Source organism: Chlorocebus sabaeus, chromosome 1 (assembly GCF_047675955.1).
Source record: "Chlorocebus sabaeus isolate Y175 chromosome 1, mChlSab1.0.hap1, whole genome shotgun sequence".
Lineage (NCBI taxonomy): Eukaryota > Metazoa > Chordata > Mammalia > Primates > Cercopithecidae > Chlorocebus > Chlorocebus sabaeus.
The window spans coordinates 120,210,532-120,226,842 of record NC_132904.1 but is presented as its reverse complement, the minus strand read 5'-3'; the positions used below and the strand labels follow the sequence as shown (position 1 = coordinate 120,226,842).

Genomic DNA, 16,311 nt, shown 5'->3' with positions numbered 1-16,311 from the left:
AGTATTTCTCTTTCTATTAATAGATCCTTGAAAAATCACCACATTGTCTTCCACAATAGTTGAACTAATTTACATTCCCATCACCAGTATACACCATGGAATACTATGCAGCCCTAAAAAGGAATGAGATAATGTCCTTTGCAGGGACATGGTTGGAGCTGGAAGCCAGTATTCTCAGCAAACTAACACAGGAACAGAAAACCAAGCACCACATGTTCTCACCTATAAGTGGGAGCTGAGCAATGAGAACACATGGACACAGGGAGGGGAAAAACACGCACTGGGGCCTGACTGGGGCCTGTCAGCAGGGTGAGGGGAGGTAGAACATCTGGATAAATAGCTAATGCATGCAGGGCTTAATAGCTAGGTGATGGGCGATAGGTGCAGTAAATCCCATGGCACACATTTACCTACGTAACAAACTTGACAATCTTGCACGTGTATCCCTGAACTTAAGATAAAATAAAATTTAAAGAATCAAATGCAAAGAATTTTGAGAAAAGCAAGAGAAAGTCATTTGTCACATTCAAGGAGGACTCCACAAGACTATTGGCGATTTTCTTAATACAAACTTTGCAGGTTAAGATATAGTCAAAGAAAATATTAACCAAGAATTACTCGGTTATATACTGAAAATATTAACCAAGAATTAACCAAGACTTACTCAGGGAAGTTGTCCTTTAATGATGAATGGGAAATAACTTCTAGACAAACAAAAATTGAGGGAGTTTGTCACCACTACACCTGCCAAAGAGTGCTAAATATTCTTCAAGTTGAAAGAAAATGATGATAAACAAAGTAAAAATCTAACTGCTAAATACAAATATAAAGAAAGAAAAAGGATTGTAAAACTTTAATGGTGGCATATAAATCACTTTTAACACTACTATATAAAATAGAAGACTCAAGTAGTAGTAAGAAAAGCTATAACAACATACAGTTCTTCATGCAAACACAATATAGAAAGAAATAAAATCGGATGGCAATAACATAGTGTTTGTGTGTAGGGGATGGCAAAGTATAGAGTACACATACAATTCAAGTTTTATTAGCTTAAAACAGACTGCAGTAACTATAAAATATTTGATGAGAACCCTGTAAAATATACAGTGGATTCATAAAAAATTAAAGTAAGTAAAGCACATCACTACAGAAAAATCAAATCTCAAAGAAACACAAGAGGAGAAGAGAGAAATAAGAGAAACACAAATTGGACAGAAAACAATAAAGAAAGGCAAGAGTATGTCCTAATCTATCAATAATTAATGTAAATGAACTAAATTCCCAAATCAAAAGATACAGAGTGGCTAGATGGATTTATAAAAGCAAGACTTAATTACATGCTATCTATAAGAGACTCACTTTACATTTAAGGACACAAAGACTGAAAATTTAGGGGTGGAGAAAGATATTTTATTTAAATAGTAATCAGAGAGCAGGGGTGGCTGTACTTCTATCTGACAAATTAGACTTTAGTCAAAAAGTCTCACAAAAGTCAAAGAAGTCATTGTATATGATAAAAAGGTGTATTCAATAAGAAGATGTAACATCTATAAATATATGTGGATCCAACACGAAAGCATATAAACATGTAAAGCAAACACTGACATATCTGAATGGAGGAATAGATAGCAATATGATAATAGTAGAAAATTTCAATTCCTCATTCTCTGTAATGGATCGATAATCCAGACATAAAGTTAATAAGAAAATAACAGAACCGAATAGCGCTGTAAACCAAACGGACCTAATAGATATAGAAAGAATTTCCACCCAGCAGCAGAGAATACACATTCTTCTCAAGGACCCAAAGAACACTCCCCAGGATAAATCACGTGTTAGGTCATAGATCAAGTCTGGAGAAATGTAAGAAGATCAAAATCATTCCAAATATCTTTTATGACCACAAAGGAATCAAAATAAGAACGGATTACAATAAGAAAATGTGAAAATTCAGGAATATGTATAATAGAACAATATACTCTTAAACATTGAGTCAAAGAGGAAATCAAAAGGGAATTTAAAAAATACCTAGAGACACAAAAATGAAAACACCAAAACTTTTTTTCTTTTTTTGAGACGGAGTCTGGCTCTGTCGCCCAGGCTTGAGTGCAGTGGCGCAGTCTCCGCTCACTGCAAGCTCCGCCTCCTGGGTTCAGGCCATTCTCCTGCCTCAGCTTCCTGAGTAACTGGGACTACAGGCGCCTGCCACCACGCCCGGCTAATTTTTTATGTTTTTAGTAGAGACGGGGTTTCACCTGTGTAGCCAGGATGGTCTCGATCTCCTGACCTCGTGATCGACCTGCCTCGGCCTCCCAAAGTGCTGGGATTACAGGCATGAGCCACTGGGCTCGGCCAACACCAGAACTTATGGGATGCAGCAAAGGCAGTACTTAGAGAGAAGTGTATAGGAAAAAAATACCTACACTAAAAAATTAAAAAGATCAAATTAGCAATCTAATCTTGTACTTCAGGGAACTAAGAAAAAAAAGGGAGAAAATAAGATTGTTAAACACCACATTAGAAGAAGGAAGAAAATAATAAATATTTGACTAAAAACAAGTCACATAGATTATAGAAAAACAATAACTAATCAAAAAATAAGTTTTGTGTTTTGAGAAGGAAAAGTAAACAATATTGAGAAACGCTAAGTTAGACTAACCAAGAAAAACAAAGAGAGATGACTTCTCGCGATGTTTTTGTCTGCCTTTGATATGAGGGTAATGCTGGACTCAAACTAAATTTGGAAGTGTTCCTTCCTCTTCAATTTTTTGGGAAGAACTCGAGAAGGATTGGCATGAATTCTTTGAATGTTTGGTAGAATCAACCAGTTATCTTTGTTCATAGTAGCTGCCAGGTGTCCAGAGTGTCACAGGTCCAGCCAGTGCTGTGAAAGAAGGGAGGCAGAAGCCAATTGATCAGGTAGCCTCCAGATAAGTTGGATCAATGGACTTCAGATTCACCTCTTTAAAGCTTAGGGAAATGCTGAGAGCTGGAGTTTTTAAACTGCTAGTGTCTGTGTTGATCCTTGGGAAGGGGTTATGGAGATTATTAGACAAAACCACCAAATCTGTTCTCATTGGACCCAGGATGCTATAGTATGTTGTGTCCCATGTCCTGTAAGCAGTTTGAGATTTCCTGGACAGTAGCCTGTCATCCAGATAGTCCCAGAAAAGGAGGGGCTTTTGCAAGTGCAGTCCATTGCTTCACCTCACCTGGAAGAAGTTGGGAGAGTTTTCTTTTTTAAGTCTTATCTCTATTCTGAGCTGAGGGGGTAGCTATGGTGTATGTTAGTCTAAATTGCCTTCTGTTCTCACTGATCTCTGCTGGTCAGAGCAGGCCATGTCCTGTGTCTTGTCACTGCTGTGGGGCAGGCTAAATAGAAGCCAGTTCTCTGGATAACTTGCAGAAAGGTTGGTACTGGATGCTCAGTGTATCTCAATGCCCTCCCCAAGGAAAAGCTTTTGCCTGGTTGCATGGTGTACTGCCAGGAACAGGGATTATGACCCAAGAATAATGCAAATGTTCCATCAAATCAGTTTGGCTGGTTTTATGCTATAGTGAGGTGTAGGGACATTATAACTAGGTTTAGAAGTTTCACAAATGGAATCTGTCCATAAATTGTGCAGAATTACTTTGTTCATGGAGGAAGGAGAATTGAGACCTTCCCGTCATACCATCTTGCTGACTGAGAAATGAGAGTTTATTTCTGGCTCTGCCTTAGTGGATGTAAAATCCCTAGAGTGAAGGAAAAACTTGAGCAAAATACTGAGTCCCTAAAGAATTAAAGATAGATTATGGTCCAGAGTGAAAACACAATCCCGTTATTTCCCTGTTACTCTTACAATCTGTTCCCTGGGGAGGAGACTGAGTAAGCTTCCATCCTGCTTATAACCAAGTACATTGTGTCATTAAACTCACAATAAATCTGGTGTGGCAACTGTGATAATATTATTATCACATATCTTTATTAAAGATTTTTTTGCCTGCTGCTTGAGAGAAACCAAAATTAAAATAATAAATTGTGATGTATATATCAGGAATATTTTCAGGAACTACTGGAAATAATGTCTGGGTTTCATCTTAGAGAAAACAAAGCCTTAGAGCTTGAAATTGCCCTTCCAGAACCACAAGGGTAAGGAAACAATAAGACAACACAAAATTTTTAAGGCATAAGAAGGGTGAGTTTCTTATTTCCCTTTATATTAATGTCTTACTTGCTTTGAGGTGGAATACCAGGGATCTGAGACATTCTACTTTATTTTCCACCTTGAGACTCAAATGCAACTGTCAGAAGTATCTGTTCAAGATGGGAGTTGAGAATGTTCAGGGGCATAAGGAACTCAGAGAATGACAAGTTTCAGTCAATAGTTTCTATGAATTGGATTCTCCCTTTTTTAGATTCATGACTTTTTTCTGTGACTTGGGGCAGCAACTTATTTCTAGGTTCTGTTGCTTTTCTTTTGGAGTAGAAACAATGTTCTTTGTTCACCCCCTGACCTGAGTCATATTAGAGAATGGCACCAGGTTGCTGAGGCCCCTGCCTCTAATTTTACTGGTGAGGGAAGAACTCAAGTGAATGAAGAAATGAGGGAAGGAGAATTCTGTTGGGATCCACCCTTCTCTCTTCCCTTTATTATTTCCAGCAGTCTTGTGCGCATATGGAAGCACTGGCCCTCTTTCTGTAGGGTTACTTCAGGTGGGTCTTTGCTATATTTATCTTAGTAAGACTCTGACAAGAGAAGGTCAGTGCCATTCAGTCTCATGACAGTGGTGAAGCCAGATTCTGTGGGTCCAGGTTGGGTTAGTTTCAAACAATTCCAGCAATATCCCATGTTGTGGGAGAAAATATTGTGAGAAGAATTGTGTTGTCCTCTAACGCAACCCTTTTCTCCTGTGTCCACAGATTCTCTTGGAGAAGAATGAATCCTGGAAATGGCTCTTTGGTGACTGAATTCATTTTGGTGGGCTTAACAGACCAGCCAGATCTCCAAATTTCCCTGTTTCTACTATTTCTAATAATGTATGTGATCACTCTGATGGGAAATTTGGGCTTGGTAACTCTAATTGGGCTGAATTCACACCTTCACACCCCCATGTACTTTTTTCTCTTTAACTTGTCCTTCATAGATCTTTGTTATTCTTCTGTGTTTACACCCAAAATGCTAATGAACTTCATGTCAGAGAAGAATGTTATCTCCTACAAGGGATGCATGACCCAACTTTTCTTTTTCTGTTTCTTTGCCATTTCTGAATGTTATGTGCTGACATCAATGGCCTACGATCGCTATGTGGCCATCTGTAACCCACTTCTATATAACATTGCCATGTCTCCTACAGTGTGCTCCAGCCTTATGTTTGGTTCCTATTTCCTGTCCTTTTCTGGGGCTATGGCTCACACTGGATGCATGCTGAGACTGACCTTCTGTGAGGCAAACATCATCAGTCACTACTTCTGTGATATCCTCCCTCTGCTCCAGCTCTCCTGCACCAGCACCTCCATTAATGAGCTGGTGGTTTTCATTGTGGTGGGCATCAACATCATTGTGCCCACTGTTACCATCTTTATCTCTTATGGCTTTATTTTTTCCAGCATCCTTCAAATCACTTCCACTGAGGGCAGGTCTAAAGCCTTCAGCACTTGCAGTTCCCACATAATTGCTGTTTCTCTGTTCTTTGGATCAGGTGCATTTGTGTATTTCAAACCATCTTCTGCTGGGTCAATGCATGAGGGAAAAATCTCTTCTGTCTTTTATACCAATACAGTTCCTTTAATGAACCCCTTAATTTATAGCTTAAGGAACAAAGACGTTCAACTTGCTTTGAGAAAAACCCTTAGTAGGAGAAAGTTTTGATCAGAAACAGTACCTTTCCATTTATATAGCTGTAGGACAGGGAGATTACAATAGTTTTAGTAGCAGTCTTCTTATCCTATTTCTTTACTACTATGGTAAGGAAATGTGAATGTTCTCTCAATAATTAATTCCCACTTTTAGTATATGTGCTGCTGAAGTGAGTGCAATTCCCACTTTTAATAGAGTACACTTTCTTCCTTTTCTCAACATTTTTATTCACCTTTCTTTACTGTATGGTAATAACATTAGGGAAGAATTTGTCTTTGGTTATTTTGTAATCGTTTCTTTTCACCATTTTTTTTCCCTCTGGAAAAAGATGAATGGTGTGCTAATGATTGAATCAGGTAACACTGTGGTTACATTGTGTCACTGTAGGAAAAACTTATCTGCCACTTGCCATTGGAAGCATGTATCAGGCAATGTGTTCCTATTCCCACAGTTTCATCTTCCACTGGGCAAGAATACATCTCCTTTAAATGCCCAAGAGGGAAGATTCCATGAAGACTATACTGCCCACTTTGTATTTGCAAACACTAGCCATTAAGCCTTTTTTGAGAAACATTTTTCTTATTTAATTTTAAAAGTGAAGCAGCATATCATCCATATATATACTTTGCATGCATGGGAAAGTGGAGCAAATGGTAGTTAACTATTTACTTCAAGTTACACAGCCTCTTAAAGTCCAGACTTAATATAGACTTCTGATTTCACGTCTCCCAGCATTTCTAGTATACTCTCTTCTACTTTATTCTCTTTTATTTTTATTTCAATACACATGAAATATGAGAGCAGATTTCTATTTTGCAAGTTGACCGTACTTAGTTTCAGGAGAGTACATGAATTTTTTTCAGTACGGGTATTCCCTTTGGCTGTTGTTTGTTTGGGAAAACAGTTTGATGATTCCTTTTTGTTAAGAAACAGGAGGCGTTTGGGGCCAGTGTAGTTGGGGGACTACTGGCTCAAAGATAAATTTTAATATTTGAATGAAACATTCTTTGAATAAACCAAATTGGGACAATATCTTTTCTGGAATTTCTGGAATAATATGTTGGTGTATTTTTCTTTTGAGAAACAGGCAAAAAATGACTACTCTAAAAATTCTTAATCATGTATCAAGTGACAGTTTAAACATTTTCAAAGATAATGTTATATATACTTATTATTTTATAATTTTTCTAAGCTCTGCTCAGTATTTGGGTTTTTGAAGTTTAGCATAGCTGGTTTGTAGCCTGTTTGCTTTTTTTCAGATGTTCAGATGTTTGGCATTGCCAAGTTATTAAATGACTTTAAGAACTCCTCATTCTCCAACCCCTTACCCCAATATCAACATGCTCGATTTTCACTTAACAATTTCTACAGAATAGTTGATGTTGATTAACTTTTGTTTTGTTTTTCATTGACTGTTCATTTTAATAAAAAATTATTTTCCTTATTGAGGCAAAAATGTATCTGATTATTAAACAGTATCTCTGCTATTTGAAACCCTTTGTAGACATGGAAGAGCCGCATCTGTTAGATATTTTATGAATATTTGAGGTGACCCTAAAAGTAAGAAAAATCTTGTCACTAATCTTTCATTTGACAAGCTTTAAAATACAAGTAAAATCAATAGCATTTTCGAAAAAAATAAACTTACTTTAAAATTAAGATCTATCTTTCAGATTATTTTGAAAACATTAATTTAGGTATTTAAATACAGTTTGTAAAACCCAAGGATGATCAAGTATAAACAAGGCAATTTAGCGGAAAGATTTTTTTCTTAGCAACTTAAGCAGTGTATTTGGAGTTCACTCAAATGGAGGGGAACCAAAATGGGTATCTTACGTGCTTAGCATAGAATTATCTGCCATAGCTTTTGATTTTTTAAAATGTGAATGATGCCAAAGAAATTATAAAAGGAAGTATAGTTCTATTTAAGTTGTGGCAGCAGAGTGGGAAAGAAATCAGCCAGGAGATTAATACGTGTCTGTGTACTTGAAGGGGATGTTTCTAAGTCGGGGAGGAAGCTTGGGCCTTCTGGGCATTAACAGAAAGTTATTTCTCCCAGTTAAGGACCAGAAAGTTTGTCTGTTATATCCTGCATTTGCTTAATGTGAACTTTCTCTAAATTTGCTGCTACTGCTGATCAGGATTTGGTTTTGAATGAATGTGATTAGGATGCACTCTGATGAAGGGATGATGAAAGCCAGAAGTAAAAAGGGAGTTTGAGTTCTACATCTCTTTACTTCTTTAATCTCAATCTCTATTGAGCCCCATTATCCACTTCTCTGCACGTCCCCTGGCCACACACACACACACACACACACATACACAGTTCTTTCAAGTTTTCTATTTTATGAGACCCCTGCATCACGTGGAATCTCATATTAAAATTTTACAGCCACATTTAGGTAGATAATTCCTGATTCCAACTCCAGAGAGGCAGGGCTGAGCAGGAAATTCTTCCTGAATCCAGTAAGAGTGAACAGTTGTTCCTTCAATCATTCCTTGTTTATGGAGATGTGACACACACACACCAAACATTTTATACATTACACTGTACAATGCACAAACATCTTGTACATTGTTCATAGCTAAGTGAATATAAACTTGTGAACTTATGGCATTGTGCTATATGTCACAAACAAATGAGGCATGGTAATAGAGTATTATAAAGGTAGGTTTCATAATACATGTTGCATTATGCACTTGAAGTCAGGAATTTGAGACCAGCCTGGCCAACATGGTGAAACTCTGTCTCTGCTAAAATACAAAAATTAGCTGGGCATGGTGCTGGGCACCTTTAATCCCAGCTAGTTGGGAGGCTTAGGCAGAAGAATTGCTTGAACGCCGGGAGGCAGAGTCTGCAGTGAGCAGAGATCGTGCCACTCCACTCCAGCCTGGGGTGCTGCCAGTGGAACAGAATAGAGAATGTCAAAATAAAGCCCCATACCTACAGCCATCTGACTTTTGATAAAATTGAAGGAATTAAGAAATGGGGAATGGACTCCCTGTTTAATCTATGGTGCTGGGTTAACTAGGTAGCCTTGTGCAGCAGAATAAAATCGGACCCCTATCTTTCACCATATATAAAAATTAACTCAAAATGGATTAAAGATTTAGATGTAAAACCTCAAACTATAAGGACCCTAAAAGAAAACTAGAAAATGCCATTTTAGACACTGATCGTGGGAAAGAATTTATGATTAAGCCCTCAAAAGTAATTGCAACAAAAACAAAAATTATCAAGTGGCACCTAATTAAACTAAAGACCTTATGCAAAGCAAAAGAAACTGTCAACACATAAGCAGACAACCTACAGAATGGGATAAAATATTTGCAAACTATGTATCTGACAAAGATCTAATATCCAGAATCTATAAGGAACTTAAACAATTCAACAAGTAAAAAAACAATCACAGTAGGTATAAGACATGAGCAGACACTTTTCAGAAAAATGCAGCTCAAAACTACAATGAGATACCATGTCTCACCAGTCACAATGGCTAGTACTAAAAAGTCAAAAAATACCAGTTGCTGGTGAGGTTGTAGAGAAAAAGGAATGCTTATACACTGTTGGTGGAAGTGTAAATTAGTTCAACCACTGTGGAAGACAGTGTGGCAATTCCTCAAAGAGCTAAAAAACAGAACTACCGTTTGATGCAGCATTCTAATTACTGGGTATTTGCCTCAAGGAATACAAACCATTCTATTATAAAGACATGTGCATTCTATTATAAAGACATACTTTCATTGCAGCATTACTCACAATAGAAAAGATAGAATCAACCTAAATGCCCACCGATGATAGATTGGAAAAAGAAAATGTGGTACAGATAAACCATGGAGTACTATGCAGCCACAGAAAAGAATGAGATCATCTCTTTTGCAAGAACATGGATGGAACTGGAGGTCACTGTCTTTAGCAAACTGACACAGGGACAGGAAACCAAAATCACATGTTCTGTGGGAGCTAAATAACGAGAACGCATGGACACACGGGGGGAACAACACACACTGGGGCCTATTGGAGGGTGGAGGGGGAAAGGAGGAAAAGGATCAGGAAAAATAATTAATGGGTACTACGCTGAGCACATGGGTGACGAAATAATCTGCACAACAAACCGCCATGACGTAAGTTTACGTATATGACAAACCTGCACATTTACGCTTGAACTTAAAAGTTAAAAATAAAAGTTTTCCATGTTTCACTAATAACGTCGGTTCAATGTTCTTACTAGATACACCTTATCACACAGAGAAAATTCTCCTCTATTTCAAATTTGCTGAGAGTTTTCTTAGAAATAATGAATGGGTAATGAATTTTGTGAATTAGTTTTTCAGAATCTACTGAACTGACTCTGCTATGTCTCCCTGATTTAATTAATATGGTGAATTTCAAAGTTTCACATTTAAGTACTAATGTGCATTCCTGCATAAATACCACTTGGTCATGGTGTCTATATTTGTCATATGTTACTGGTTAAAATGTCTATATTTTGTTATACATTTTTGTGAACAAGAAAAAAAAGAAGACATACAAATGGCCAAGAAACATGAAAAAGTGCTCAGTATCACCAGTCAACAGAGAAATGCTAATTAAGATCACAATGAGATATGCCACTTTTACTTACATCAATAGATGGCATCTATTATTTTGAAATAGGTTCCTTTGATGCCTAGGTTTTTGAGGGTCTTCTCATGATGGGTGTTGAATTTTATCCGAAGCTTTTTTTTTTTTTTCACGTCTATTTAACACATACGTGGAGTGTGGAAAACAAACTCCAATATTGGCCATATTACATAGCCTTTAACTGAAGAAAGATAAATGGAGGTTCTCTGTGGAAAACACATTCCAACTATGTGCTAAAAACAAACATGGCCGGGCGCGGTGGCTCACGCCTGTAATCCCAGCACTTTGGGAAGCTGAGGCGGGCAGATCACGAGGTCAGGAGATTGAGACCATCCTGGCAAACACGATGAAACCCCGTTTCTATTAAAAATACAAAAAACCAGCCGGGCGAGATGGCGGGCGCCTGTAGTCCCAGCTACTTGGTAGGCTGAGGCAGGAGAATGGCGCGAATCCAGGAGGCGGAGCTTGCAGTGAGCCGAGATCGCGCCACTTCACTGCAGCCTGGGCGGCAGAGCAAGTCTCTGTCTCAAAAAAAAAAAAAAAAAAATTTAAGAGTTTAATCCACGAGAACACATGGACACAGGGAGGGGAACATCATACACTAGGGCCTGTCAGGGGGTTGCCGGCAAGGGGAGAGAGAGCATTAGGACAAATACCTAACGTATGCAGGGCTTAAAACCTAGATGACGGGTGGATAGGTGCAGCAAACCACCATAGCACACGCATACTTACGTAACAAACATGCACATTCTGCACATGTATCTCAGAACTTAAAGTAAAATAAACAAACAAAAATTAACACGTGTCAGAATGTACAAGTCTTGTTGCCTTAGCTTTCTCTGGACAGATTTCCACTTTGTTATTTATGAGGCCAGCTGGATTTAGTCCTGAGTTTTATGGAAAGTCACCAGATCGGCATTTTTTCACACTAGTAGTTTTGTGACAAAATATAATTCTTATTTTTATGGCGATGGAAATTTGTAAGAAGGCTTTCCTCTGAAGATCCAGTGTTTCTTCGGTGCTTTGCCATGAGTTATGTTCTAAAATGTGTAGAGAATTTATGATCCAGCAAATTCTCAGAAGCAACACGTTTGTAATATAAGTAGGTTATTGGTACCACAATAGGGTAAACCCCAGGCACTGCACTGCTGTTCTAATAATATACACACTGCCACGTTGTAGGATTTGCTAGGCTATGTTCTGAGTTGTAACATCCATAAAAGGTTCATTTCCTTTATACACAGAATTTTCATACTTCGATCTCTTCAGAAACTTCAAAATGTGCAAGTTTTTAGGAAATAAAAAGAAGCCTCAAACATGGCCACTTGGTTTGGGACAGGGATGGACATTGAATGCACTGGTCACATAAATCATGAATTGACAGGTTCTGTTTTTACTTCTCTATCTTTACGCAGAGACTAAGAGAGAAATAGATCCAGATTATGCATCTGTTAATACTTCACAACTGCTGTTTGAGTCTTTATAGTCCGTAGTCATACTCTTTTCAAGATGGGAAAGCAGGGTTGGTGCAAGGATGCTTCTGGAGAGAGCCCAGTGTCTCTTTTTTAAATGACAAGCAGTTGTGGCATTTTCTAGGGGCATTCCTAACTTCAATCCATATAATTAATAATTATCTCTTTCTTTTCTTTCATAACACTACATCATGAATTTCCCTTTGCTTACCTAATTTATGAGTCTAGCAATTTTAAAATCAGATGTGATGTACTGGGAAGAATCTAAGCAAAGATAGCAAAGAGGAAGCTTCAAACTGAAATGCAAATCTCAATGTTAACGGAAATAATCTTAATTTTAATGCATTGAAAATTCAGTACCTTTTTGGTCTGTTCCATCTCTCTTGCTTAAGAGATACCGTATCAAAACCAAAAAGTCCCATAATTGTGGTAGTGCAAGTTGTTATTTTGTGTTTGGAGGCACTACTTATTTTGAGTATTTTAAAGACATTTAGAGAGTTTTTTGATTAATAAAGGAATCCTCCTTTTTTGCTGTTTGATTAATAAAGGAACCCTCACCAAATAAGTACAGAATGATGCCTTTTCTCTCTACTCCAACACAAATAAGTAGGATGCTTGTAAATATATATATAATGTATATTATAAATATATAAATATATATTATAAATATATAAATATATATTTAAATATATAAAATATATATTATATATATTTAAATATACATAATATATAGTATAAATATATTAAAATATGTATTATAAATATATATAAATATATATTATAAATATATATATTATAAATATATAAAAATAAATACATATTTATTTTATTCAAGCACAAAAAATTTTTTGTGTGGAATTATTTTCATTATATATGTATACATATACATACTTATTTATATAATGGGTTGAATATCCCAAGACATATGAATTGATTTAAAACTTAAAGGATTAAATAAATAGTAAGTATATATTTTAAGAATTGTTAAAAATAAAACTTTTAAACTTTTAAAATAACAAACATATTCACCCAAAAATAAGTATACTCTTTAGGGAAATTAAACAAACACAAGTTTCTGTTACAAACATTTTTCACAAACTTTTTGTTTGTGAGAGACAGTGCTGGTGCCCTATCTAATAGATACAGCTCTTTCTTCCTTCCTTCCTCTCTCTTTCTCTCTCTCTCTCTCTCTCTCTCTCTCGGAGTCTTACTCTGTCATCCAGGTTGGAGTGCAGTGAGGCGAACTCAGCTCACTGCAAGCTCCGTCTTCCGGGTTCACGCCGTTCTCCTGCCTCAGCCTCTCGAGTAGCTGGGACTACAGGCGCCCACCACCGCGCCCGACTAAATTTTTGTATTTTTAGTAGAGACGGGATTTCACCATGTGAGCCAGGATGGTCTCGATATCCTGACCTCGTGATCCGCCCGTCTCGGCCTCCCAAAGTGCTAGGATTACAGGCCTGAGCCACGGCGCCTGGGCTTCTCTGCTTTCTTAATGCCAGAAACTTCCTTTCGTGAGAGAGGGTGAAAATGGGAGAGATTCATTTTGCTAGCTTTCCTTGAAGTTAAATTGGCCATATTACATAGCCCTTAACTGAAGAGACATCAATGGAAGCTATCTTTTGCCTTCAAGAGAAGATTTACTTCACAATACATAGGGAGGTAAGTGAGGGGAGTCCTCTAGCCTTCTTGTCTGGCTTTCTTCTTTGGATATAGCTGTGTTTGTATGTGACTTTTTTGTTTGTTTGTTTGTTTTCTTTTGAGCCATTGCAGCTATTTATGACCATGAGGTGATAAGCCTGAGGACTAAGGCCAACAGACTGAGGACAGTGGAAAGGATGAACCTGGCCCTTGATTCGAGTGTTTAATGTTCCCCATGGCCCTGTGAAACATAAAAATAGCTGCAAAAGGAGAAATTAAACTGACTTTATGAGTTAATGTATGACTGATGGGTCCGGGCCTGGTCAGGTAACCAGACGGTGCTCGGAAATACGGGGAAAAAAAGATATACCACTCAAATTTAAAAAGTAATAAAAGCCCTTTGGGCCTATGGAAACTAATAATTACCCTCACCCCAAATTACCTAACTCCCAGTTGAGAATTACGGACTCCCAATCCTTTCCAACCTGTGGATTAGGTTTACTTAAGAAACTGGAGAGAGAGGAACTACAAGGTAATTTAAAACCTAAATGAATGGGCCCATATGTGTTGATTCTCACAAGTAACTCTGCCTTAAAGTTACAAGGATTGACACCACCACACTCAGATAAAGGCAGTCACAGAACCTAAGGAAGAAAGTCCCACTTACCAAGCTGAACCACTCTCAGATTTAAGATTCCTGTTCAAAAGGACAGACAAGAACCTCAACCCGATAGGTAACCTTGGGCGGACATGTTCTTTCTGCCAGGACTTGGTCTACTTGCCTTGCTTATAGGTAGTCTTATTTTTGCTTTCAGAGTTTAGAGCTTACCCGTCTTTGGAAAACATGCGGCATCAAAGAGAGTGTACCCTAGGGCACCTAATTCCCAGAGAAGTCAAAATCTTTCATTGTTTTCTAATCTTTTCTTATCCAAGGAATAAAAGAATGATTAGGCTTAATCTGGCTGATATCGACATACCTGGTGGACCCCTACTACCATGAGGTTACCTGCCACATCCTCACAACAGTTATATAAACTGTAGCCTATAAGACTGATGATGCCCTTACCCACCTCAAAGTTAATATTGTACTTCATAACCGTCTGGCTCTTGATTACCTCTTGGCAGAACAAGGTCTGGTGTGTGTAGTCACCCACTCTTGCTGTTGTGCTTGGGTAAATAATTAAAGATTGATTAAAAAAAAAAGACATTGGGCTGGGCACGTGGCTCATACTTGTAATCCCCGCACTTTGGGAGGCCGAGGCAGACTGATCATGAGGTCAGGAGTTCGAGACCAGCCTGACCAACATGGTGAAACCCCGTCTCTATTAAAAATACAAAAATTAGCCAGGCATGGTGGCATGTGCCTGTAATCCCAGCTACTCAGGAGGCCGAGGCAGGAGAATCACTTGAACCCAGAAGGTAGGGGTTGCAGTGAACCGAGATAGTGCCAGTGCACTCCAGCCTGGGTGACAGAGCAAGATTCCATCTGAAAGAACAAAAAAAAGACATTGAAGTCATTTACAATCAGGCCAAGTGGTTGTACCAATTTAACCAAAGGGGTATGAACCCTCAAGGTATATGGGAAATTGTTAAACAGGCCTTCCCTAATTTCACCCAGTTCTTATTCTTCCTGGATCCTTCAGCTGCCATCCAGCTTCTTTTGATCTTTGGGCCTTGTATCTTAAACTGTCCGATCTCTTTTGTGCCTCAGTGAATTGAAGTCATATAGAGATAGGGACAGCTAGATTTATACCCAGGAAATAACCAGACCTACCTAAGACAAGCTAGGGAAAAATTTCACTGCTGTAATGGGCCCCATATTAACATATGAATTGAGCTTTAAGGAGTCATAGAAGACGGACATTCATTCACCTCACAGCACTCCTCAAGAATGAAGAGTGAATACAGAGAAAGCGGAGGTTTGTTCCATGGTATAATGCCTATGTGCCATAGTAGAATTTCTACCCTGTCCTAGCTCTGCCTATCTTTAAGAAACAGGACGCTTGTGAGAAAAAGTTTCCTTTGTAACCAGACCAGCTGAGACTGGTTAGAATCCATTTTAAAATGGCAAGAATAAGTCCTTACCTATGAGTTATTAGTTTACATGTATGTAAATGGACTAAACTTCTAAGTCAAAAGATATGTAGTGGCTATGTGGATTAAAAAAAGGACCAAATTAGACCAAATTATATGCTATCTACAAGAGACTCACTTTAGATTTAAGAACACATGAAGCCTGAAAATAAAGCAGTGGAGGAAAATAGTTTATTCAGTGATGACCAAAAAAGAACATATCAGACAAAATAGACTTTAGTAAAACGTGTCACAAGAGTCAATAAGGTCATTACATAATGATAAAAGACTTTATTCAACAAGAAGATGTAACAGGTATAAAGATGTATGCACCCAACATCAAAGCACCTAAGTAGAGAAAGCACACAATGATGGATATGAATAGAGAAATAGACAGGAACATGATAATAGCAGAAAATTTCAATTCCTCACTCTCTATAATGAGTAGGTCACCCAGGCTGAAAGTTAATAAGAACACAGCAGAACTTAACAATGTTATAGACCAAATGGAGTTAACAAATATATATACATACATATTCAGAAATTTTCACTCAGCAACAGAATACATATTCTTCTCAAGGGCAAGTAAAAAATTCTCCAGGATAGATCACATTTCAGGTCATGAATGAATCTGGACAAATTTAAGAAGATTAAAATCATT

At 37.7% G+C, this 16,311-nt stretch overlaps 1 protein-coding gene across 1 annotated transcript; it reads left to right on the top strand.

Annotated features, from left to right (window-relative positions):
* Positions 1 to 4,909: 4,909 nt before the first annotated feature.
* On the top strand, positions 4,910 to 5,855 carry LOC103248726 (olfactory receptor 8B3-like). The gene has a single exon (XM_038004917.2). The coding sequence runs from the start codon at positions 4,923 to 4,925 to the stop codon at positions 5,853 to 5,855; it is 933 nt and encodes a 310-aa protein (XP_037860845.1). The 5' UTR covers positions 4,910 to 4,922.
* Positions 5,856 to 16,311: the final 10,456 nt, after the last annotated feature.

Bases quoted from the DNA above. Each gene is read 5' to 3' on its own strand.
- LOC103248726 (XM_038004917.2), top strand. From the start codon at position 4,923: ATGAATCCTGGAAATGGCTCTTTGGTGACTGAATTCATTTTGGTGGGC.